General features: G+C 39.8%; 1 protein-coding gene across 3 annotated transcripts in view; it reads right to left on the reverse strand.

Moving 5' to 3' along the window:
• The window catches only part of DEK (DEK proto-oncogene), a 29,239-nt gene extending 4,186 nt beyond the window's left edge, over nt 1-25,053 (reverse strand). Inside the window, exons 1-9 of one of the 3 annotated variants that reach the window (XM_070456194.1) lie at nt 24,883-25,053; nt 24,356-24,509; nt 20,876-20,977; nt 20,540-20,649; nt 18,932-19,026; nt 17,902-18,022; nt 12,896-13,084; nt 1,052-1,187; nt 567-715 (exon numbers count right to left, since the gene is read on the reverse strand). In XM_070456194.1, coding sequence (XP_070312295.1) covers nt 567-715; nt 1,052-1,187; nt 12,896-13,084; nt 17,902-18,022; nt 18,932-19,026; nt 20,540-20,649; nt 20,876-20,977; nt 24,356-24,500 — 1,047 coding nt within the window. In that variant the 5' untranslated portion in view covers nt 24,501-24,509; nt 24,883-25,053. Of the gene's footprint in view, nt 1-566; nt 716-1,051; nt 1,188-12,895; nt 13,085-17,901; nt 18,023-18,931; nt 19,027-20,539; nt 20,650-20,875; nt 20,978-23,593; nt 23,688-24,355; nt 24,571-24,882 lie in introns of those variants that run through there. The other 2 variants (XM_020893710.2, XM_070456195.1) reach the window with 2 other exon arrangements.
• Between the last annotated feature and the right edge of the window lie 248 nt (nt 25,054-25,301).

The following is a 25,301-nucleotide window of genomic DNA, read 5'->3' on the forward strand; positions in this document are numbered from 1 at the left end:
GTTAACAATATTCCACCTTTAGTACATTTCAAATTTTAATTTCATTTTACCATAAGAAACCAGATTCTAAAATCTTCTAATCTCAACCTAGAGTATGGAATCATATTCAAGACTAGATCATTTCCTGAGAAATATCAGAATTTCACAAAAGTTTGAGCTAAGAATCTAACCTGGAATCTAACCTCATTTATCATAGTAGTACTGAAAGTAAGGTAGCCCACGAGATTCTGCTTGGTTAAACTAACATAATCTAGGGATGCATCAATAAAAATTGTTTCCAGGTTAGGAAAAAAGATTATTCCTATGCAGTTTGGAATGTATCACTTTAACTTCAGTCACTGTATACATTCTACTATTTGTTTATAAAATGACTCTAATAGGGCAGAGGTTTTGACTACTTTACTGAAAGTGGTGCCCCAGTGCCTACAAGAACACCTGGCATGTAGTAGTTCTATAAATACTTGTTCAATGAATGAAAGCATGCAAGAATCTAGCTTTAACCTGAGGGATGGGTGAAAGATTTTTTTCAAATAAAAGGAAAATGATCTCAGTATCTGTCCAATTACCTCTTTGCAAATCTGCTTCATTGTGACTTCCTCCAAGTTAGCACTGGCCAATAATTTCTTTACTGTTTCCTTTAACTCTTCATCTGTAGGAGGTTTCTTCAGTTTTTTAATTAAAGGTTCATCATCCGAACTATCCTCAGATTCACTTTCTATAAGTAAGATATTTTATGACATGAAAATAAATTTTTTCTTACATAGAAAAATAAATTAATATTCAAGACAGATTAGGAAAGATTCTATAAACATTCATCAGATTCTTGAAAAGGTACTAAATTAAAAAAATTATAGATCACTGCTCTATAGTACCTATAGAACATGCACTGAAATTTTTGTCGATTTTGAAAAATGATAAACTACACAAAACTGGTATACTCCCCTCAAAGTTCTTCATAGTTTACCTATTTTTCACATATGTTTAAAAACCACACTATAGCATATTAAGTTGTAGCTTTAGGGTTGCTGAAAATGTGTCATTTCTAACATACCTTTTTTGGAACTATTTTGATTCTTCTTGGTGGTACTGCTATCTGCCTTCTTAACATTAGCACTTTTTACAGATTTTTTACTTTTAGGAGTGGCTTTCTGTTTGGGCTTTTCTCTCTTGGATGTCTTTTTTGGTGGCTGTTGGAAATAAAAACAAAGTACATACATTGATGAGTGATTAACTGCCATCCCTCTACTTGTCCACACCCCTCAACAACAGTAGAGAAACCTAACGTAGTCAATATCACCAGTGGAAAATTATTACTAACTGTCCACTTCTGAGATGAGTAACATTCAAGAAACTTAATTTTATCCCAACACAAGACTAGTCAAGTGAGGTAAAGAATCAAACTTATTATTTATAAAGTGCTCACATTTCTTACACACTATGGAGAGAAAACTTTATATGCAGAAGACTTTACTCTTGGGGGAAAAAAAACCTGTAAAATATTAAGTACTATTAATATTCTGTTACTTATTGTCAATCTCTCCCAACTAAAAGGTAAGTTCCATGAGAACAAGGATTTTTTTGAACTTTTTGTGTTCACTGATGTATCCCTAACTCCTAAAATAGTGCAAAGTAGTTTCTCAGTAACTTTTTATAAACATATGAGGAAATGAAGGCTCAGAGAGGTTTTGTACAGTCACATAATAAAATAAAGATGAGAGCTTCAAACAGATCTTACTCCAGATCCTGTTTTCTTAAACACTAACTCAGAGCTAATAAAATAAAAGCAAATATACACACACGGAGATTAAAATGACAAAACTACAGTTTTTAAAAAATCTTTAGTGTGTCGGTCGCTCAGCTGTGTCTGACTTTGCAACCCCACTGACTGCAGCCCGCCAGGCTCCTCTGTCCACGGGATTCTCCGGGCAAGAATGCAGGAGGGGGTGGCCATGACTCTATGTAACAAACTCATGGTAGGAATTCAGTAAAGTATATTTTTCATAATGTAAGTACTGGCATAGGGAAACAGTGAAAGCTGAGTAGTGACATAAACTGTAGAACTCATGTGTTTCATCTTGAGCAGAGAGACAATCAGATAAATAATTCACATCACGTGCTTTAGCCTTACAGGTGCTAAAAACCACTTTAATTGCCCTGAAGATAAGATATTGGGTACAGGAAAAATATATTAGGAACTTCGGAAAACAGGGAATCTCAAAAAGATAGACCTTGACATTGCAACAACAGACAATTTTTGGAAGTTAAGGCAAACAAGATCACCTAGTATTTTGGAGATAATGAAAAGAGCCCCTGGGAAAACTGAGAAGGAAAGTAAAAAACGATGCCCACTTAAATTCTACACAACCTTTCACATTTTCATTACTTTCATCCCCTCTCCTCTACTTAGGGAAATTTCACACATGAGTCTAAACCTCTCTCAGCAATCACATTCTCCAAATCTTTCATAGTACAGCCAATCTGATTAATCGGCAGCCCCCACAGTACTTGACCTACAATTCATTTGCTCTGTCTTTATGGAAGGTTTTGTGAAGCAGTGAATTAGAAAACAGGTTTTTGGAGCCAAACTTCCTGATTCAAGTCTTGACTCCATCAGTGAGCAATTTTGAATTCTCAGACAAATCACTTATCCTTCCTATGTCTGATTCTGCATCTGCAAAAGTAGAGGTAATAATACCAGACTTGGCTAAATTTAACATTTGCCCCCTCCCACATCTTAGATACTGGGATACATTTATAATCTACATTTAAATGATGCCTTCCAGGCACTGCAGATTCAACCAACTATGGCCATGTCTGTAGAACTTCTGTGAGGATCGAATACATAAAAGGCACCAAAGAAAACATTTAACATATTTATGTGTTTCAAAGTGTAGGGATTTACATGTCTGTTCTCCCACTACACTGCAAGTTTCTTAGGGGCCTAGCTGACAATCTCCATGAGAAGAGACACCCAAATATCTAATTTAGCTCTGTCCCTAGAAACTACAAAAGCACCCGCCATAAAGTAGCCACTTCAATATTTCTGGCTATGTTCATCTCTGCATCATTTGCAGGATCTGGTTTATCTGTACTCTGAACCCAGAATATGGTTAAAATTTTTTTAAAAGGAAAATGAAAAAGGCATTTTTACAGCACTGCTTTCATATACACACGATCATATGACCTAAAAAAAAAAAAAAAACAAAGCCAAAAAAAAAAAACCCCACAATGACAAACAACTGACGTTACTATAAATGAGGAAAATACATCTGTGCAGTTAAGTGAAACAATGCCTTACAGCTAGTAAGAAGCAAGACCCTGGTTAGGTCCAGTGTCCCTCCTACTGCACTAGCTGCTTACAGAGAAGACCAAAGTAGCTAGTTTTCTGTAAGCCACAGGTGAAAACTACTGAACTGACCCAGTGCAGCAAGTCAATGATACCATGATCTAATTGTTACATACAAATGTTACTGAGAATAACAAAGAATTAAAAGTGCTGGCAGAAAATACAGAAAGGCAATAAAATGTAACCAAACTCAGTATTAGGGCTATCTCTGGCCCTTTCCTCCAAACTCTGTACAGGCTCCAGGATCATTTCTCTAGAATCTTTTTTTTTTTTTTGGTGAAGCTAAGATGGGCCTCTCATGTAATTCAGTTTTGCATCATTTTCTCCAAACCCCTTTCTTTCCTTATGCCAGCCTCTCCTGTTTATCCTTTAAGGCTCAGATCAAACTGTTACCTCCTGTTAGGTTTCCCTGTCTGGATCTTTGCTCCCTACCTGCTCGTAGAAAGAGAGAAATACTCCAGCTTGAGAAAACCAATTTCTTAACTCTTTATTTTCCCATACTTTTCCCCTCCTAATCTTTGACCTCTCCTCTCCTGCCAACCAGATTGAACGGCTTAACACCGAGACTCTTTCTTGTTTCTTGATCTCCACTGCCAAGTTTAGAACTACCACTTAGCTGTTGCTATGTAATTATTTGGAAAATTGAGATGGGAAAAGATACTTGGAGACTATAGATAACTTTTCAAGATCTATTCCAACTCCAAGGTTCTATTTCATTAGAATCACTCTGCTTGCTAAGACAGTTTTTCTACCAATAGCAGTTAGGCAAACTTCTTGATTTTTTAGTATCAGTCTTTTGGCACAACTTATCTAAATAGGTTGTATATTTTAAGAGAGAGAGAAAAAAATTAAGGGTGGGGGCTGGAGACCTGTGTATTTCTTAAAAGCCCCACAGCTTACTCACCTAGCTATAAACCATGTAAAATGAGAGAAATATATGGTCTAGGTCTGTCACCAAGCCTTTTCTATGAAGTGCAAATAGCAAATATTTTAGCTTTTGCTGGCCCCTTATGGTCACTGTTGTACAATCTTCCTCTTCTGTCTTTTTTACAAATATTTAAAAAATGGAAAAGCCATCCTTGGCTTCTAGGCTGTATGAAAACTGGATCTGCATACAGGCCATAGTTTGCCAACTCCTGGTCATTAATTACAGAGAATAGGCAGAATCAGAGAGATCAACAGGCTGAAATTTACACCAGCAGAAGTGGATGTATGCCCATGTTAAACTTTCCTAAAGTTACTGCTAAAATCAGATTTGGATATAGAGCTGAAGACAGAAGTATATGAACTAGCAGCTCTGGGAAGTTGGATATTAATTATATCGTCAAAGCAAAAAATAAGAATGTACCACCTTCTCTCATGGAGTCAAGACTACACAAGGTACAAGATGTGAAAGTACATGGCACATAACAGATTCTCAAGAGCATCTTCCTTGCTGCCGTTAGTCGTCAGTCGTGTCTGACTCTTCTGTGACCCCAGGGACTGCAGCCCGCCAGGCTCCCCTATCAGTGAGCTTTCTCAAGCAAGAATACTGGAGTGGGCTGCCATTTACTTCTCCCGGGGGAGGTTCCTGACCCGGGGTCAAACCAGGTCTCCTGCACTGCAGGAGGGTTCTTTACTGCTGAGCCACTGGGAAGCCCATCCTCCCTGGCAAGCACCAATAAAGGCTTACTGAAAGACTGGTAGCTCTCCCCACCTAGTCAGTCAGTCCCTGAAAGAGGCTCTGTCTCTTTTTCTCCACTTAGCAAAACGCTCAGGTAGAATAAGCAATCATTTTGAAGGAACGAGAATGCTGAATCTGTCCCCAGAGGTTGTACTCCTCACACAACAAGGCCAAACCACGTGGGTTCTCTATAGCCTGGCTTCAGTGTATACTGCTCTAGCTTTACCTCTAGCCGCTTTACTTCTGGACAAACTACCTAACCACAAACAAGTGTGTAGTATCTTTCTACTCCCCATCTTTGTTCACATGTCCAACTTTCCTTTCTATCCCCAAAGTCAGTTACAACTGGTTTTCTTCCAACCTCTTCCCAAAGCTTTCCCTCATCAACACAGAGATGCTCTTTCTTTCAAAATCCTGTACCAAGTATTACTCAACAGCACAGAGCACACGCTCAATTTACTGAACTGAGCAATCGAAAAGTGATTACATTAAAAACTAAGACCTGGCCTCCTACTTTTAAGTCTTTTAAAAAATATTCTGACACGTGTGCGAGTCAGGGGCTCTCACGAAAGCAGCTGTGGCGCAATGAAGGTGAAGGCCGCCTTAGCCGGTGGCTGGGGTGGGATCCCGAGGCCTCTCCAGTCCGCCGAGGGCGCACCACAGGCCCGTCCCACCCGCCGCGCCGGGGAGGTGGAGCACGAGCGCACGTGTTAGGACCGGAAAGATGGTGAACTATGCCTGGACAGGGCGAAGCCGGAGGAAACTCTGGTAGAGGTCCTGACGTGCAAATCGGTCGTCCGACCTGGGTACAGGGGCGAAAGACTAACTGAACCATCTAGTAGCTGGTTCCCTCCGAAGTTTCCCTCAGGATAGCTGGCGCTCTCACAACGAACCCACGCAGTTTTATCTGGTAAAGCGAACGATTAGAGGTCTTGGGGCTGAAACGATCTCAACCTATTCTCAAACTTTAAATGGGCAAGAAGCCCGGCTCGCTGGCGTGGAGCTGGGCATGGAATGCGAGTGCCTAGTGGGCCACTTTTGGTAAGCAGAACTGGCGCTGCGGGATGAACCGAACGCCGGGTTAAGGCGCCCGATGCCGACGCTCATCAGACCCCAGAAAAGGTGTTGGTTGATATAGACAGCAGGACGGTGGCCACGGAAGTCAGAATCCGCTAAGGAGTGTGTAACAACTCACCTGCCTAATCAACTAGCCCTGAAAATGGATGACGCTGGAGCATCGGGCCCATACCCGGCCGTTGCCGGCAGTCAGAGAGGCGCGAGAGGGACGGGAGCCCGGGAGGAAGGGGTGGGGAGGGAGGACACCCTCCCGCCCACCCCACCCCCGCGGACGCTACGCCGCGACGAGTAGGAGGGCCGCTGCGGTGAGCCTTGAAGCCTAGGGCGCGGGCCCGGGTGGAGCCGCCGCAGGTGCAGATCTTGGTGGTAGTAGCAAATATTCAAACATGGGTAATTTTTTTATATCTTATTTTTTTTTTAAAAAGGGAAGAATATAAAAAAATATTCTGAATATTTTAGTAATTACAATAAACACATTATGAGGCATTATACAGGAAAAATGTTGGAAGTACTCATGACAGTTAATACCTTTTGCATTTAATCAAACTGAAAGTAAGACTTTTGAGTCTTTCAGCAAAAATGTACGGGAAAAAATTAGGTGAAAAATGAAAAAAGGAAAAAAAAAGAATAAAGAAACAGCTAGTTTCCAAATTGGGATTTATTTCTAGATTCTGGCTTGCCATTTCTGAAGATGCTGTGAGCGATTCAATCAGAACCATCAGTATTGTAAGTGTTTTTGATGAGCTTAAGGGAAACAGATAAAACCAACTGCTGCCAGTTAATTTCAGACAGTACAATGTACTGTAACCTGAACTTTTCACAATGTACAGTAATAATAGAAACTTTTAAAAATTTGAAGGAGACTTTCCATGTGTCTGATAACCATGAAGGTACAGAAGCAGGGGAATGACACAAGCACTTTTTGAAGGGAGGCAAAAACAAAACAAAAACAAAAACCACCCTTGGGAGAAGGCTTACCTATCTTTTATAGGCAGCAGGGCTATTGAAGGAGGGTCTCCAAAAAAGACGCCTGTCACAGAGCCAGAATCCTGTCCTCACAGCAGAAAGGTTGTACTGGGTGAACAGATGAACAAAATAAGTATTAGCTTCTAATACACTATTCTTTTAATAACTTGGCTGAGAAAATTCGAGAACGCCAAGAGTAAAGAATGTGCAAGCCTTGCTCTACTCCACGAGACCAGGAAAGCAAGTTTAAATAGATTTTTTTTATGGTAATTATTCAATTTTGCCTTCCAACAAAAGGTTCCAATAGTTTATATAATTCTGTAATTCCTTTGATCATATGGGGGGGGAGAAGATTCTAATTTTTTAGGACATAATTAAGGACCAACAAAGTTTTCATGTTCACCCTCCCATCACTACCAAATAATTCCTCAAATGGTCCAAATGTTTACCAAAACTGTAACTGCAAAATTCTCTGACTGGGTAAACACTGTATGATGGCTCACTCAACATCCCACTTTTTATGTCTTCCTCCGACAGATGCAGGAGCTAACACCTGGGTCTTTCCAGCTTCCCCTACAGCCAGCAGTGGCCAGGTAATAATGCTCTGGCCCATGCAATGCACATGGAGATCTCTGGTAAAATGTATCCTTGCCAGGGGAGAAAACACCAAAAGAAATCTCTTTGGCTTCTCTACCTGGCACAGGGACACAATGCCTAAAGGTAAAACAATCTTCCTGAGATCATGAGGTTAAATGGCACATGTCAAGATGAGGGCTCAGAAGAGATAGTCCCTAAATTCTTAATACTTTTCTTGAGTTGCTGTCCTGGCCCAGAATTGCCTATTTGTGGGTTCCCTGTCCTGAAAGAAAAAGTAACTCCTGTTTCGGACATTATTAGTAGGGGTTTTAAGTACAGAGCTGAAGTTATTCCTGATGTATTTGGGAATATTCAGATAAATTCAATACTCACAAAGTAAATATTCAGTTAGTTTTACACTTTCCTAGATATAGTGTTTATAAAAACACTAGGAAACAAAACCTTAGGCAGCACTAAGCTGGCTTTTAAGGGTCTAAAACATTATCAGAGTCGTCGTCTCCAATGTGGAAAGCACTGCTTCTCCTTTCTTTGCACTCCTGTGAGTTCTCTGCGCCTAAGGTGACACGGAGTGAAAGGCATGCCTGAGTGTGGTTTAATCTCAGCAACCTTTTCCTAAAAATCTATTCCAATACGGGAATCAACTGATTTTCATAATAAGTAATTAAACCTCTGCTCTCTGTGTAAAGAAACCTCACGTACCAGTTTCTGCCTGGTTCCAAAATGCTCTCCTTCTACCGCCCTGAGTAATAAGCAAATGTCCAAGAGCCAAGATGATAGAGATGTTTACAACAGCTCTTTTATAAAGAAATTATTACCCAGTCACTATCAGAAACAGCACCTTATTGTCTGAGTTAATTCTAAAGAAAGAGAGAATGAAAACTGGCTGTGAACCCCTCACTGTGTCTCACAGAAACAGAGGTACCGGTACAGAGAACCTCAAACAAAGGACTTCAGCAATCGCTGGCTAACACGCTAAATGCGACACACTTCATACAAAAGACTAAGTAACAAAAAACCCTGCCCATTCTTTAAGTACAGTTTTCAGTAAGTTTAATCCTGTATTTTAGAAATAATAAATTCACCTATAAATTAAGCATCCTGCTCTTTCACACAGCTAAACATGAAAAGGACCGGGTGAGTGATACTCAGCCTCACTTAACTGGCTACTGAACACCATAACTGGAACTGGATTTCTGCTTAAGACTTCTGACTTCAGCAACAGGATGTAAATTATATGCTCCAAAGCTCTCAATTCACAGAGCAAAGAAGAAACAAGCTCATTTATTTACTCCAAGAAGCTAAAATAGAACAAGAAGCTAATCTTAACAGGGAAAAAAGTTCTACCTATGAAGGAAAAATTCACTTCAGGAAAGAAAAATAAAAATTATTAATGAAGTAATTTTCCATGAAAAAAAATCTGCAAAAGAATTTCTATCAATATGCAATCCTCAACTTTTCCCATCAATCAGCAACTCTTCTGTATGGCCTCTTAGAAATAAGAGGTCTTTTCACAGTACTGAACAAAAATATCTCCATTTATGAAGTCCCTAATGAGGCTGCCACTTAACTGAGTCTTCAAAAAATAGAAGAAAAAGGGAAAACAAAGTTACTATAGAAATACTATCCCTCCTGCCAGCACTTACCTTTCAAAGGAAACTGGAGCCTTTCACAGTAACAGAATCAGCAATAAAGTTTGTGAGAATGGCCCTAAATTTTATGGCCCTAAATTTTAAAGTCTTTGCAGAGAAATGAAAAATTACTGTTTGTGAGAGGGTGATTTAACAGGAAAAACAAAGACTTTTCAGTCCAGATTTTACTAGTATATTTTATGAAGTCTATCATTACCAGCCCAAGCAGAAAAGCGATATAGCATGATGATACAGCTTTTATGCTGTGGGACTGTATATTAGGTTGGTTGAAAAGTAACCGTGGTTTCAGACTATGAATTTTAAATCATTATAACTAGGCTCAAACACATCTTTATTAATCAAAATACAAACCATTACAATCAACATATTTTTGCTAACGAGAAATGAGTTTCTTTATTCTTGTAGCATAAAAAAATCCGTGCTGTGGGATTCGACGAGTTCCTGGAAAGCACTTTCTGTCTCCTGCTGGTTGTGGAAGCGTCTTCCCTGCAAAAAGTTGTCGAGATGCTTGAAGAAGTTGTAGTCAGTCGGCAAGAGGTCAGATGAATATGGTGGATGCGGCAAAACTTTGTAGCCCAACACTTTCAACTTTTGAAGTGTTAAGTGTGACATGCAGTCGCGTGTTGTCATGGAAAAGAATTAGGCCCTTCATGTTGACAACTGCTGGCTGCAGGCGTTGCAGTTTTTGGTGCATCTCACTGATTTGCTGAGCATACTTCTCAGATATGACTTCGCCAGGATTCAGAAAGCTGTAGTGGCTCAAACGGGACCAGCCAACAGTGACCATGACCTTTTTTTGGTGCAAGTATGGCTCTGGGAAGTGCTTTGGAGCTTCTTTTCAGTCCAGCCACTGAGCTGGTCCACACCAGTTGTGTAAAATCAACTGTTTGTTGCACATCACAATCCAATTGAGAAACGGCTCGTTGTTGTATAGACTAAGAAAGGACAACACTTCAAAAGAAAAACTTTTATTTTTGGTCAGATCACAAGGCACCCACTTATCAACCTTTTCCACCTTTCAGATTTGCTTCAAATGCCTAATGATCACAGCATGGTCAACGAGTTCTGCAGCAACTTCTCGCGTAGTTTTAAGAGCATCAGTTTTGATGATGGCTCTCAACTGGTCATTGTCAACTTCTGATGATTGGCCACTACGCTCCTCATCTTCAAGGCTCTGCTCTCCTTTGCAAAACTTCTTGAACCACCGCTGCACTGTACTTTCATAGGCAGTTCCTGGCCCAAATGTGTTGTTGATTTTGAGTTGTCTCTGCTGCTTTACAAGCCATTTTGAACTTGAATAAAAAAAATTGCTCAAATTTGCTTTATGTCTAAGAATCATTTCTAAAGTCTAAAATAAATATAAACAGCAAATAATAAGTCATTAGCAAAAAAAAAAAAGTGAGAAACGCATATTTAAATGAATAGAACCATATAAGAGTGTATTCCAAAAAAAAAAAAAAAGTACTCCAGTATCGAATGGCAAAGTTCAACAACGTAAACCCGCAATTACTTTTGCACCAACCTAATTCTGAATGTCTGAAAAGCATTTTTGTGTTTTTTTCCTTCATGGATTTTCATCATTTGACCTGGATTTCTAACAAGACCCTCATTTAAGGCACTGTAGAAAGAAAAGCTCTGATTTGTAGTGGGACAGTTCCATGTATGATCCTTATATGACAACCAACATAGTCATGAATCAAGAGTTATTTGCATTCACCGACAACAACTAACTCTACTCAGAACAAAGGGACAATAATCTGGAAAGCAAGGAAAAAAATGACTGTAAAATATCCTCACTTTTAAACTTACACCTTAGTAATGACAGAAGATTGGATTTAGAAATCTTACATATGATAAAATGTCATCTTAATCATAACAGTAATAGCAGCAAGTAATATTTACTTAATACTGTGCTGTGCACTGCTCTAAGTGCTTAATACAACCTTTGGAAGACACTACTACTACTATTATCCCCATTATACAGATGGGAAATTGAAATACAGAGTTTGTAAGTAACTTGCCCAAAGCCAAACAGTGATGATCAGAACACAGCTGGGATTTGAACTCAGTTTCCAAAGGCCATGCTCCTAACCATAGTACCTCTATGAAAAAATTAAATGTTTATATTCTAAGACAACCTTTCATGCTTTAAATCTGCCTTTGAAAAGGTTTTGCAAAGTTTAATGAACACACATAGTAGATAGATAACCAAAAATGTGTTGAATGAGGAAATCTATTGCAGAATTACTACCAATACATATTCACATATAAACAAACATGTTTTCCTCCCACTTCCGTAAAATCTATTTCATAAAAACCTCAGTGCTCAGATTACTCATCTTCCTTCACACCAAAAATATATTAAGATACTATTTATGAAACACCTGCTGGATCTGTAGTATTCTTTTTAAAATTAGGAAGTGTTTCATACTTAGCTTTACGGACGTCTTTATAGAATCTGACATTAAAACACGTACGGATTTTTAAATACCTAAAGACAAATAAACACAAAGCGCAAACCTTTAAAAACATAGTTTACCACATCTTTATTCTAATAGAGTAGTTGTCAACTGAAGGTGATTTTGTCCCCAGGGGACACTTGGCAATGTCTAAAGACACTTTTGATTTCAACTAAAGGGTGGGGGCAGGGGTGTGCTTACTAGCCTCTAGTAGGCAAACTCTACAATGCACAAGACAGTCCTCCCTCCCTCCACACTGAAAAATCATCTCCACCCAGAAGGTCAAGCCATATTAACCAAGTCCCTAAGGAAAACAAGGGAGATTACCCAAGCAAGTTCTGATCATAAAAGGGAGCACCAAAACATGAAAACAGAGTCAGCAAACCACTACTAACAACAGGAAATCACTCCTTGTACCCACTCATCCTCATCTACTTGCCCCGTGGATTGCTGCAGCCCGCCAAGCTCCTCTGTCCGTGGGATTTCCCAGGCAAGAATACTGCAGTGGGTTGCTATATCCTTCTCCAAGGGATATTCCTGATCCAGGGATTGAACCCACATCTCCTGCACTGGCAGGATTCTTTACCACCGAGCCACCATGGACGCCCCAACATTTAAAAAATACTCCCAAGCAAAAGAAAATGGCAGGCATTCCTAAGTGATACAAAATTTGCCCATCAACAAAATAAACTTCAAATGCTGCCAGTCTCATTAAATAACCCCCAAATGAGATAAAATGGTGGTCCTTAAATCCCTTGCTTTTTTGCATAAAACAGTAAAAAAGCACAAGTCAATCAAAAAATACTGATATACAAGAAAAAATTCTAGTAAGATCTCCTTTATGTTCCTGTCTCACACACACCCCCACCTCACCTTCATTTATGTACTCTAGTCTACAAGGTCCAGTGCAAATCAAGTCCACACCAACCTCACTCTTTTCCAACTTTTACACTCTGGCACAGTAATAAAACTAAAAGCTCCTTAAGAAAAAGAAAGGGCTTACACTTCATCATTTCTGTGTCTTTGGAATTAAAAACCACCAACATGGTATATATGTGTTTCCTGACCAATCTATTATACAGACAAATATTTAACTCTCCTCATGAAAAGAAATGAGGAAAAAGTGCCAACGTTTTACCTCCTCTTCACTCTCTTTATCTTCATCCTCTGAGGACTCTTCTTTGTTTTTCTTTTCCTCTTCATCACTGCTCGATTCATCTGACAGGATTTCAGGACATTTGGTTCGCTTAGCTTTCCTGGCCATCGCAGAACTGTTCCGTTCCTTTTTGTTGCCTTTGCTAGAACTTTTCTTAGATTTTGGCAATGGCTGTGTAAAATAAAGAATACCAATGAGGTCTTATAAAGAATACCAATGAGATATTACAGTTCCAAGTCAATCACCTGTTTCTGATAACTACTTCTCAACTCAACAGCTTCTTAAATCATGCTTCTTTCCTGACACAAGCTTAGCAGCTTTACAGAGAGTAATACACCTCTAACTTCACGTGTCATGCTAACCTTTTTGCCTGCATTGCCAATAGCTATTCATTTTGTTTAGAACTTTAAACATCCAGGCAAGAGACTCTTCACATACTGATATAGGACTAGAAGTCTGAGTGCACACTGCGTGACGTTTAAGACGTCTGTTTACACTTCATCAGGACAATACTTTCAGTTAGACTCATAATTTATTTCCTATCAACAATAAAACTGTCACTGTCTTCCTGCTTTAGGGGACCCTCCAATCAACAGACCGAGAGACATCATCCATAAAGGAAATAAAACCTTTACACGTCCTGAATTTATGAACCATATAGTTTATATTCATATTACCTAGGGGTTCTACTTTCAGTAATGCCAGGATTATATTCTCACTTACGATTTTAAACACGCTCTAAGTGTTGAGTATGTTAATTATGAAACTAATTAGGAACTACAAAATAAGTGCCACTGCCATTACTTTGATATTCAATTAAACCTTGCATATTTAAAAAGCAGAGATCACATGAGGAAAATGATTTGATTATATTAACCAACAAATTTAATTTTTAAATGCTTTCTTAGGGGAGTATTTGGTAACTTCAGAAACTGAAAACTATACAGTAACTTTGCATAAAGTTTCTGAAAAGATATACACTAAGGAATTAAAATTATGGGTATCTTTTGTCTTTGTTTTTGCCTGTGTTACTTTTTACAATAAGCAGAAACATTAAGGAAAATTCCATAACATAACCTTAAGATATGCAACTGTGTACACACTCTCAGTAACTTTTAGCATCTCTCACGAATACAGCGGAACCACAGCTCCCTCCCCTTTCGGGAACTCCCAGGCTTCGGAGTCACTGTTACCCACACCAAAATTAAGAAGTGGCTGTTCTGTGTCATGTGGCACTTTGAGGCTATCAACAACCCACGGGACAGCCTCCAGCTTGCCCAACCTACAATTCTAAAGGCAGACTGGGAAATAGTCAATCTAGGTGCCTCCAGAAACTAAGTTAGTGGACAAAGATATTTCTCAGAGAGGTTCTCCATAAATCTCCTAGAATAAACATATACAGATAATCTTATTATGTGAACTACTGCCATTATCATCTATTACCAGGAACCAATCCATCTTGATGAATTCTTTTATGTTTGTTTGGAGAAAAGCTAACTCTCACTGTCTAAACTCACTACTCATGAAATGAAATCCAAGACATGAATATATTTGAAAAAAGTGATCTCCCTATGTCAGCTCAGGAACCAGATGCAGGTGTTGAGAAAATAATCTGTATGTGAAATCAGTTAAGATGAGGACTGGAATGCGGCGGGGATGCTGGATAAATCTACACAAGAAAATGAAAGGATGTTTCATCATTCAAGAACCCAATCAAGAAAATGCAACTTCTAAAAATAAATGAAGAGATCTTCATTTTTAAAAAGTAATAATATAAAAGTGCCTTAGAACTTTCCTATAGTGGTTCTAAAAATAGTTGAATATATTCATCAGAAACCAGTGTCAAGAGCATCATTCTGTTTGAGGAACAAAATCTGATTAACAAACAAGGTAGAAGTACAACAGGAGTAAAACAATGTTAAATCAACACTTTTAGGCACCTTTAGGACTATTCTAGAGCAGAAAAGATGAATACTAATGACTTTATAGTGTTTTCCTTAAATGATGGAAGCATATGGTAGCATAGAAAATGGCCTGAGATTGATACCATTAGATTAAGGAGTCATCATCACAAAATCAGATATGAAAAATGGATAGAAGACTAAGACGTCATTAAAAAAAGATAAAACAATGATTCTCAAAGTATGGTTCATGGACCCTGGAGTTTCCTGAGACCTTACCAGAAGCACTAAAGGTCAGAACTATTTTCATAGTAATATCAAGAGTATTTATTTGCTCTTTTCACTGTCCTGACATTTGTAGTGACTGCTCAAGAATGAAGGCAGGCAAACCTACTGATACCCTATCGAGACTGAGGCAGAAACCTGTGTTTGTAGTCATTTTACTCCTCACCACCTCATAAGCAACCACACACTAGTCCTTGATGTTAACTCTCAACCTCTGAGCACGTCTTTACAACATCTGTACAACAAAATGGGAGATACACACACAGTACTCTGGCTGCATAAGGAAGTGCACTGATTTTCTTGACAAAAAGCATTTGTGCAATTAAGCAGTGAAATTGCCTGGGAAATCCCATGGACAGAGGAGCCTGGGGGGCTGCTACAGTCCACAGGGTTGCAAAGTTAGCTACTTTTTTCTTTGGAACATCATTTTTAAAAGGATAAGTGAAAAATGATGCCTATTCAGACTTAGTATTTGATAGACATATTCTCAAAAATGAATGTGAGTTTGTCACCTAAAAAAAAAACACACACACACACACCAAACTAACAGCACTTGTTTCCAATGATAAATTTCAAAGTTTCAAGTGAAAATTAAATTTTGGAAAGTTCACCTCCAATATCATGGGCCTGACAGCCTCCCAGTACCTAAAGATTTTTTTTGTCCCTGATAATAGTCATGTCAGTGAATCTGGCTTTTTGACTGTGAAAAGTGCCAACATTTGGAAGATACGAGTAATTCAGGGAATCAGTATTTTCCAAATGGAGGGTACGTATTACAAAATCACACACAGGTAAAAGGTTCAAGTTCATTAACATGGTTTTAGATACCACGTTAGAACTAACCTTTAAGACTCCCCCACCCCTCCCCAAACTGTGGAGGTTTATGCTGTATCAAAGGAGACTATCCAAAATTACCCGAAAGGCTTTTTAAAATATCCCCCCTTTTTCTAACTACATAGCTGTGTGACGGTGGATTTTTTTTCTTATATTTCAAGCAAAAAAATACATTATTCCAAGAGAAGGAAATGCAGAAGCAAATGAGAATAGACCTGCCTTAAATCAAGACACAAACAGGTTTGCAAAAACAGAATGTCACTCTCATTAAAATTTTGCAAAGTATAGCTATTTTTCAGACAAAATATTACTTTTGTTAACATGCAGTGGGTCTGCTGCTATTTTAGAATTTTTCAGTTTTAATTTAGAATACAGTATATATCAAAATGGGCTTCCCTGGTGGTTCAGTCGGTAAGAAGAATCTGTCTGCAATTCAGGAGACCTGAATTCGATCCCTGGGGTAGGAAGATCTCCTGCAGAAGGAAATGGCAACCCATTCTAGTATTCTTGCCTGGGAAATCCCATGGACAGAAGAGCCTGGTGGGCTATCATCCATGGGGTCACCAAGAGTGAGACACGATTTAGGGACTAAGTCACCACTACCAAATATCAAAGTAACTCACATAAACAAAAGCTCTAGAAGTCTTCATTAACTTTAAGAGAGTGACAGGGTCTTGAAGCTAAATACATTTGAAAACCACTGAGGAAAAGTTGAATTAAACACATCCTTCATAATTCAGGCAACTTAGTGACTGCTTCTGGGGAAACAGTGTTCAAACTCATCTTTTAGATAAACCAATGAGAATTCCCTCCCTATTACCACACCTCTTCAATTTGTAGCTACGTGACAAAAATATCCTTAGGGATCACTGTCTAGCTAATAGTCAACAGGACCAAGAGCAGGCAAAAATTAAGTCCCAGAGCTATTTCCCAGTTTTCTAATCTTAACGCCCTTCTCTCCTCATTAATGGGACTCTGAGCTCCTAGGCCCTCTAGATCTCTTCTCAATTATTTCCGATTAAGATGAGAAAATAAAGAAAATAACTGCTGAAAGACTTAAGCTGAAAAGGCAAATTCAGATAATTAACACTTCAATTCACTGATGTCCTTTGCTACTGTTAAACAATTAGGGCAAATCTAATCCAGATTTGAAGCTGAAACGCCAATACTTTGGCCACCATATATGATGAGCTGACTCACTTGAAAAGACCCTGATGCTGGGAAAGATTGAAGGCAGGAGAAGGGGACGACAGAGGATGAGATGGTTGGGTGGCATCACCGACTCAATGGACGTGAGTTTGGGTAAACTCCGGGAGCTGGTGATAGACAGGGAGGCCTGGCATGCTAAGGTTCATGGGGTTGTAAAGAGTCGGACACGACTGAGTGACTGAACTGAACTGAATCCAGATTTTAGAAGAATGGCAAAAACCGTTAAGACCATTTCATTCCCCCGTCCTGGGCTCTCTTGATGTTTCTGGAAATCCAACACAACTTCAAAAAGCCAGCTTTTTTCCACCCCCTTTTCATAACCTTACTCCAGTATCTAGTAAATCTCCAGCTCTAACACACCGCCTTGTCTTTCTGGATCTGATTACAGGCTGTACACCCTCCCTCACCAGCCCAATACTTCCTCCTCAGCCCTATTTCTGTTCAAGAGTCTTCTAGATACAGAACTCTGGTTTCTTTGCATTTCTGTTCCATTTGACATTTACATAACAATTATCTATCGTTCTTAATGTTACATCCTTTATGCTTGATAAGGGAGAACACATCTGTATGCCTTCTCTGTTTTCTCTATCAAAATTGTTGCGGGTATGTCAACCAAAGGCAAATTCTTTGAATGTAGAAGATATTACTGAATATCGATAGCAAAGCTGCTAACTATTAAAATGTTCATTAAAAAAGAGAGAGAAAGGAGAGGCTAAACAGAATTGATTTGTTACTGAAATAGTAAAAATTGATCCTCACTTTGCCAGAAGGCTTTGGATGCATTAAAAAATTCAAGATTCTTTTCACCAGTTCACTATTTACACCCGATCTCTCCAAGTCAAGAACCTCGCAGATGCTCTTTAACATGGCATTTCTAAATCTGAAACAGAAAATGGAAAAAGCCAATGTGATTACGTAGAAAAATTTATAAACATTCTCCACAATATAAAGATAAGAGCTACCCCAACTGGCTCAGCCACAAACATTAAGAAAGCAGCCAGTGTTTCTCTGAATCTTAGAAATACTCCCAATACTCTTGACTGGTGCATGCACAAAATATAACCAGGTACTATTAATAAACAGAAAACATAATTTACCATTTAAGTTTTAATGGCAGTATAAGAAAAAACTTACTTCATTCACTAGAAAGTAATGTAAAACTTTTCATTACTTAAAATTCACAAACTTGTTAATTCTTCTGGCTGGTGATTAAATACTACATTTTCCCCTGAGTATTCCTACTGACAATGTCTCAAACAAGGTAATAGGTAATCATATTTAATACTCAAGAGTTTTAAACTACACGGGACTTAGTAAAAACCTTTTAAGAATGTATCATCTCATTAAAAAATTGTTTAAAAAGAATATATCATCTTGTCTGCATTAGGGTGGAAATTATTTCTATTAACTTGATTATCTTCAAAATAGTTTAAATGGCACTTATAAGTGAGGGAATGGAGTGGCTGACACAGAATAGGAGTGGAAGAGTTTTTACTACATTTACATTCCCTTTGGACTTTCTGAATTTGGGGCTGGGTGAATAATTTACCACTGTGTATCATTCTTCTAAGGAACAGAAATGTCTTTGAGCTTTCAATAATCTTTATAGTCACTATTTTTCAGAAAGCAAGTTAATAGTTTATGATAAAAAAAAAGTTTATGATGACATGGTCTTGGAATTTAAAGCAAAGAATCAGCAGTCTACTGAAAATTTAAGAGCAGTTATACTTAAATGTTTAAAAAAAAAGCTGAAGCACATTCTTAGTGATTATTTATAAAGATAACTTACTTTTTCAACATTTCTTCCTTCTTTTTGTATTGGATACTTCCTTTTTCAAATGGAAAGCCACTGAACTGACCCACATTCTTCTTTAATGAGGACACCTGAAAACGTTTCTCCTATTATTAATGCTATTTATTACTCAGTAATGTATACAAGAAAAATTTCAAAGGCAACATTTTTCTTTTCACATCTGTCTCCATGTTACAATACTGGTTTAACCCACATTTTAAAATTCACAATGGAAAACTGCATTTGTTACTAAACTATTAACATTATAAAACATTTACAAACTTAATTCTTTGAAAATAACAATTTGAATTTAAATGTATTTCATTTGGGAAATTTCCCGAGTAATTATAAAACCACAATTAAATGTTATCTGATAGCATCCAGGGAAGTGGAAAGTTACTACTTAAAAAACATTCTTATTCCCTGGCAGTTCAGAGGTTCCAGCTCCCAGCTCTCACTGTCAAAGCCCAGGTTCATTCTCTGGTTGGGGAATAAATATTCTATAAGCCAGGCAGTGCAGCCAAAATAAATAAATGGCTTAAAAAAAAAAAACCTCCTTCCTTGAGTAATACAAGCTACCAGTAATATTAATTTTTCAAACAAGAAAGTCAGGGAATTATTCTTTAAGAAGAGTACCTCCAAAAGTCAGTATCATTTAACAGTAATGGGACTTGTGTAGATCAGACTGTTGTCAGGGTTGAATGAGGTAACACACAGGAAAACAAAGCTTACCACGCTTCAGACAAGTCTAACAATGTCAAGCTTTACTTCGCCCATGCATAGCCCAAAGCGAAGTGTCCTCAGTTGTATGCAATACTGAAGTTGTGTGACCAGTATTATGATCAGTAAATGAAACAGATTTATTTTAACAAACTGTCAGCAAAAAATGATCCCCTGGTTTATCAGATATTTCCTCAAAATGAGACGCAATATTCTGTATCGTTTATTCTGAATGGCGAGAAACATTCAAAAAATAAATTTCTTCTAACACAGTTAAAGATCACTAAATCAAAACTTTGATTTCACAATCTGAAATTTTAGTTTGGCTTAAAAACAACTATGGGCTTCCGGATAGCTCAGCTGGTAAAGAATCCGCCTGCAATGCAGGAGACCCCAGTTCGATTCCTGGGTTGGGAAGATCCGCTGGAGAAGGGATAGGTTACCCACTCCAGTATTCCTGGGCTTCCCTTGTGGCTCAGCTGGTAAAGAATCTGCCTGAAATGCGGGAGACCTGGGTTCAATCCCTGGGCTGGGAAGATCCCCTGGAGAATACCCACTCCAGTATTCTTGCCTGGAGAATTCTGTGGACTGTATACTGCATGGGGTTGAAAAGAGTCAGACAAGACTGAGCGACTTTCACTTTCATTTAAAAACAACTACAGTATAAAGAGCTCTGGATGTTACAATACTAATGGCTATATCTAGCTACATGTCTTAGGATACATCATTAAACTGTCAGTTGGCTCACTTGTGCGGAATGGAGATTGATCTAGTTGATTTAGTTCTGGAACTAAAGTCCTTTCCAGAACTAAAATTATGTTCCTGTTGTGAAGTATTTTAACACATAAGTACATTACTAGGTAAAAAGTATAAAAAAGGTCTTACTGTTCCTGGTCTGTTGTAAAGCAGTTTATGGAGATTTCTAAGTTCATCTGTTTTCTTCTTACTCAAAAAGAAATGTATCCTTTCAATTTCACAAAGTTTCTGCCCTTTTCCTAGAATAAAAAAAAATATGTTAAACACCCATTATGTGTTAGAACATATGATGAGAGTTATTTTTAGAGCTTAATTTACATATAACTTCTGCTCTCATAGGACAAATTAAATTACACCTGTAATATATTAGTACTTAGTAAACACTAAAAACTAAATAAACACTGCTAAGCATCATTTTGTATACTGAGGCATTTTCACTGCAGAACGAAAGGAATATAAACTCACCTTGTGCAATTGTAAACGGCTCTCTTTGTAAGGAAGAGACTTGCATCGTCAACCTCTCTACTTTCTTCTTCTCCCTCTTGCCTTCCACAATGAGGCTCTTTTCTAGAAGTTAATTTAACACTTAAGTAAGGAAAAGCTTAAAGGATGTATTATATCAACATGTAGGGGGACAAAAACTGTAGAAACCTAGTATCTTACTCCTAAGTATGATTTTGAGAAGCAAATGACACAACAAAGGTGAAAATACTTGGTATGTTAGTATCATCGCTGAAAAAGATTTTTTTTTTAGTTCTACCACTTTATTGCTACCAACCCATCATTTTTTTTTTTTTTTAAGTTCTACCACTTTATTGCTACCAACCCATCTCCCTCCACCCTCGTGCACACATGCTCAGTCATGTAATCCCATGGACTGCAGCCCGCCAGGCTCCTCTGTCCATAGACTTCTCCAGGCAAGAATACTGGAGTGGGTTGCCATTTCCTTCTCCATCACTGAAAATTTTTAATACGTAACATTTTATCTACCTGGCCAACCTCACAGAGGAACTGGTGTTTAAAAAAAAAAAAAATCAGAAAGCAAACTTTTATCCAGCTACAATTATTGCTACAGAATTTGTGAAAAATCACCAAGATGTTCATTAACTTACAATTTGATTAAGACATATTCTATTTATTGGGATTCTGTTTACTGTACATCAGAAAACAGCAAGTTAAAATTGAGATATAAGAATTTCAAGAGATAACCAAGGAAAGCAATAATTTAGTAAGCAGACAGAAGAAAGAAAAACAAGAATAAGGCAGAGCACCCAGGTTACTACAGCTAGGGTAAAATTCTCAAGTTAACATTTAAGGCAAGCAGCTGGGATGCCATTACTTTGTAGTTCAATAAATGATGTTCATAATAACAGTCATAAAACCTTGGGGGAAAAAATTTTTGCAATGTTTAGGCTGGACTGCATTTTTTTAAGCTAGGTAGTATATACTTTAACACTTAAAACATTAAGCTGGGATTTTCTAAAACCCATTTACTTTCTGATTGAGATAAACTCAGACAAATAAGAGGACACTACATATTGTTGGAAGGACTTCCATTCATTCACCTGAAGGCCTGTTTTGTGCAAAGCTGCACCAGATAATAAGGGGGCATCAACAGATGATTAAGAAATTGAGGGACTCCCCTGGTGGTCCACTGGCTAGGACTCTGAGCTCTCAATGCTGGGGCCCTGGGTTTGAGACCTGGTTGGGGAACCAGATCCCACATGCCACAACTAAGACCATGTGCAGCCAAATAAATTAAAGAAAAAAAAAAATTCAGTATTTCCTGAAAGAGACCATGTCTAGTAGAGTCTAGGAGACTCAAATATACTCCAAAGAAGATAATACAGTTCAAGAAAGATAAAATTGAAGTTCTGTGAGTTGATGAAAGAGTAATTCTTTTAGGATTATGGAAAAAGGATCAAGACATTGGAGCTGGCTTTGAAGGACAGGGAGGATCTGCAGACGTAAGGCTCTGCCCAGAAAGAATTAATAAAAAGAAAGGGCCTCCCGCAGGTGTGTCCTGGCCATGCGTGTATTAGCTGAACCAAGCACTCTAAAGCAACTCTGAAGATCGCCCGGCTTCCCTTCCCTGAAGGATGTATGCCCTTCACTGGCCGTTGATTACCGTCTATAAGCTAATGACTTCCCTGGTCTACCTCCAGTCCAGAGCAGTCTCCTGTGCTTCACTGTCAACTGGACAGCTCATGTCCTACCGGCGCCAAACTCAATGCACCCAGAACAGAAGTCATAATTGTCTCCAAACTCACTCACCTTCGTGAATTCTATGTTTCAGAAAATGGAAGTAAAATCTACTCAGCTCCCAAAGACAGAAACCTAGAAGTCATCTTTTATGAGGCATCTCCTGCCACCTTTCCCCTCACTCCCCAAACCGTTGCCAAGTCAAGTCAATTCCACCCCTTATTTGGCACAAATTTCAGTTCCGTGTTTCTATGATGCCTCACTAGTAGAGCTGTATTTTCAGGGCTAAATAGAATAAAAACATCCTCGATTTAAATTGTCACACAAACACCTCAGAGGAAAACAGAACAGTAACAAATTTAAGAAAACTACAGAACTTCCTGAGCTTTTTTTTAAAAATAATTTTCACGTCTTTAAAAAAAAAAAAATCACAATTTGAACTATCAATCTTCCAAGCATTACTGTACTGGTCATTTATAGTGCCCTTATTGAACACATGACTTCTATAATTTTTTCCTGATGTGAAGAAATTCATCATCTCAGTGGTATCCAAAAGCAAAAACTGGAGGAAAAAGTGCTGAGAAAGTCTTGTACTGGCAGTGAGATACTGCAGCCAATTTTCAGTTATTAGATTATGAATAATTTAAAATTAATCCGTATTTTTCTCCCAAGCGTTTCTGTACTTAAATGCGGGCAGGCTTCCCCTCTTAGAGCACCTACCACTTTACACAAACAAAAGCACACCAAGTAATGTCAACCCAGACTGTATTCATATAATGCTGATTATGGACTGGTTTAGGCTAGGGGGAGAAAAACAGCGAAACTTGGGTTTGAGACGAAAATCTCAAACCTCTTCCCAAGTTTGGCTGAGTCGTAATCAAGTATTAAATAAATCCAGATTGGGCTAATATCCTAAGAGAATGCTAAGATCTCCAATACGGAGTTTTAAGTGGCTGGAAACATTTCATGAAGCTGGCATACCTCAAGACGCACTGCCCCGTGAATCCTGGATAAATTGACCGCAGGACCACTCCTCAATTCTGTAAGGTTCTCCCCGTTTCAAGCGTCCAGTCACATAGATCACTACTGTTCTCCCTCCACACCAAAACTGAAACAACTCTGAGCTCTTTAACTTTCTTTTCACAGTTCACTGCTTTCGTACTCTACTTTAAGTAGCAACCGCTTTCACCGGTGTTTCCCCGCGAAAGCAACTCCCCAAAGCCTCTGAAACGAACGTCTGCTGAAGTTCAGCAAATATACTAGAACGATTAAAATATTTCCAGGTCTAGCATTAACAACTTCAATTCTTACTGTCAGAGCCTTACAATTTCGAAATGCAAAGGCTGTGTACTGAAGAGCAAAAATAAAACATTACCGTAGCAAACCCCCAAGGCCAGCAATTAAAAAAACAAACAAAAAACCAGATCTGAAACTTACAAACTTCCTGCTAAACTGTGAAATGTTATGAACGTCTGTTGCTGGTGAGACGTAAACTGCACTCCGAAATAACAACAACGGAATGAGGATTTTGTTTTTGTTTTCTTCAAATTGGAATTCACAAAGTTATTTTCTCCGCTGCTCTCGGAGCACACACACACACACACACACACACACACGATAATTCCACATTCTTACTGAGAAAAAAAAAAATCACTCCGACTGAGCGTCTTTAAGTGCACAAAGAGCCAGAAAAAGCGTTTTCGGTACAATCCATCACTAGGAAAGACGCCGTCCGCTCCCCACCTTTCTCTTCTTCCTCCTCCTCCTCGTCGTCGTCCTCGTCCTCCTCTTCACTTTCCTCTCTCGGGCCGGGCATGTCGGGCTCTTTTTCGGACGCGGGCTGGGCGGGGGCTGCCTCTCCCTCCGCAGCTGTGCCCGAGGAGGACATGCTGTGGACCTGCGGGCGCGGAGCACACCAAACCCCTCGACTCGGTCTCCTCTCGCCCCCCGGCCGCCCCGAGCGGCTGGCCCACCCTGCGCCGCCGCGAGGAGCCCCGACCTCAAAGTTTGCCTCCTCGCGTAGCCGGGACGGTGGCGCTCACTCCCCCGGGGGGGCGGCTTTTCCCTCCGGCCCCGCGGGCCGTCACGCGTACCGAGGCGGGAAAGCGCGTCCGCCGCGCCGCCCCTCCCACCGCCCGGCCCCGCGCCGCCGGCCGCCCCGCGTCCCCTCCCCTCCCCCCGCGCCCCAGGCCGCTGTCCAAATGGCCGCGGAGGTGCGGGCGGGGCCCCGCGCGCCCTCTCGGCCTCCCCTCGGCCGATGCGGCCCTCACCGCGGGTCCCGGCGGCCGCGGGCCTGGCGCGCGAGGGCACGAAGAGGCTCCCGGAGGCGGCGACGGGCGCCGAGGAGGACGCGCACGGGCCGCTCGCTGGCGTGACGCTCGCGCCGCGCTCTCGGCTGCCCAGAATCAACAAGATTTTCAAAATGGCGGTTCGGGAAGGAAAGCGGGAATGCGGCAGCCAATCAGGGCCGCGAGCTGGGAGTTGGCGCGCGCGGGGCTGGGGGGGCGGGGTGGGCGGTCGCCTCTGAGGAAAGCCCGCCGGGCCGGGGTGGAGCCTCGAGAGGTCGCCCCTGCCGCGGGCGCAGGGCCCTCGCGCGCTCCCGGGCCGCCCCGGTGACGTCCCGGCGGTCCGCGGGGAAAGCCGACAGGCCGCGTCGCGGACGGCGGGCGGGAGCGGGCGCGGGGCCGGC

Source organism: Odocoileus virginianus, chromosome 27, assembly GCF_023699985.2.
Source record: "Odocoileus virginianus isolate 20LAN1187 ecotype Illinois chromosome 27, Ovbor_1.2, whole genome shotgun sequence".
NCBI lineage: Eukaryota > Metazoa > Chordata > Mammalia > Artiodactyla > Cervidae > Odocoileus > Odocoileus virginianus.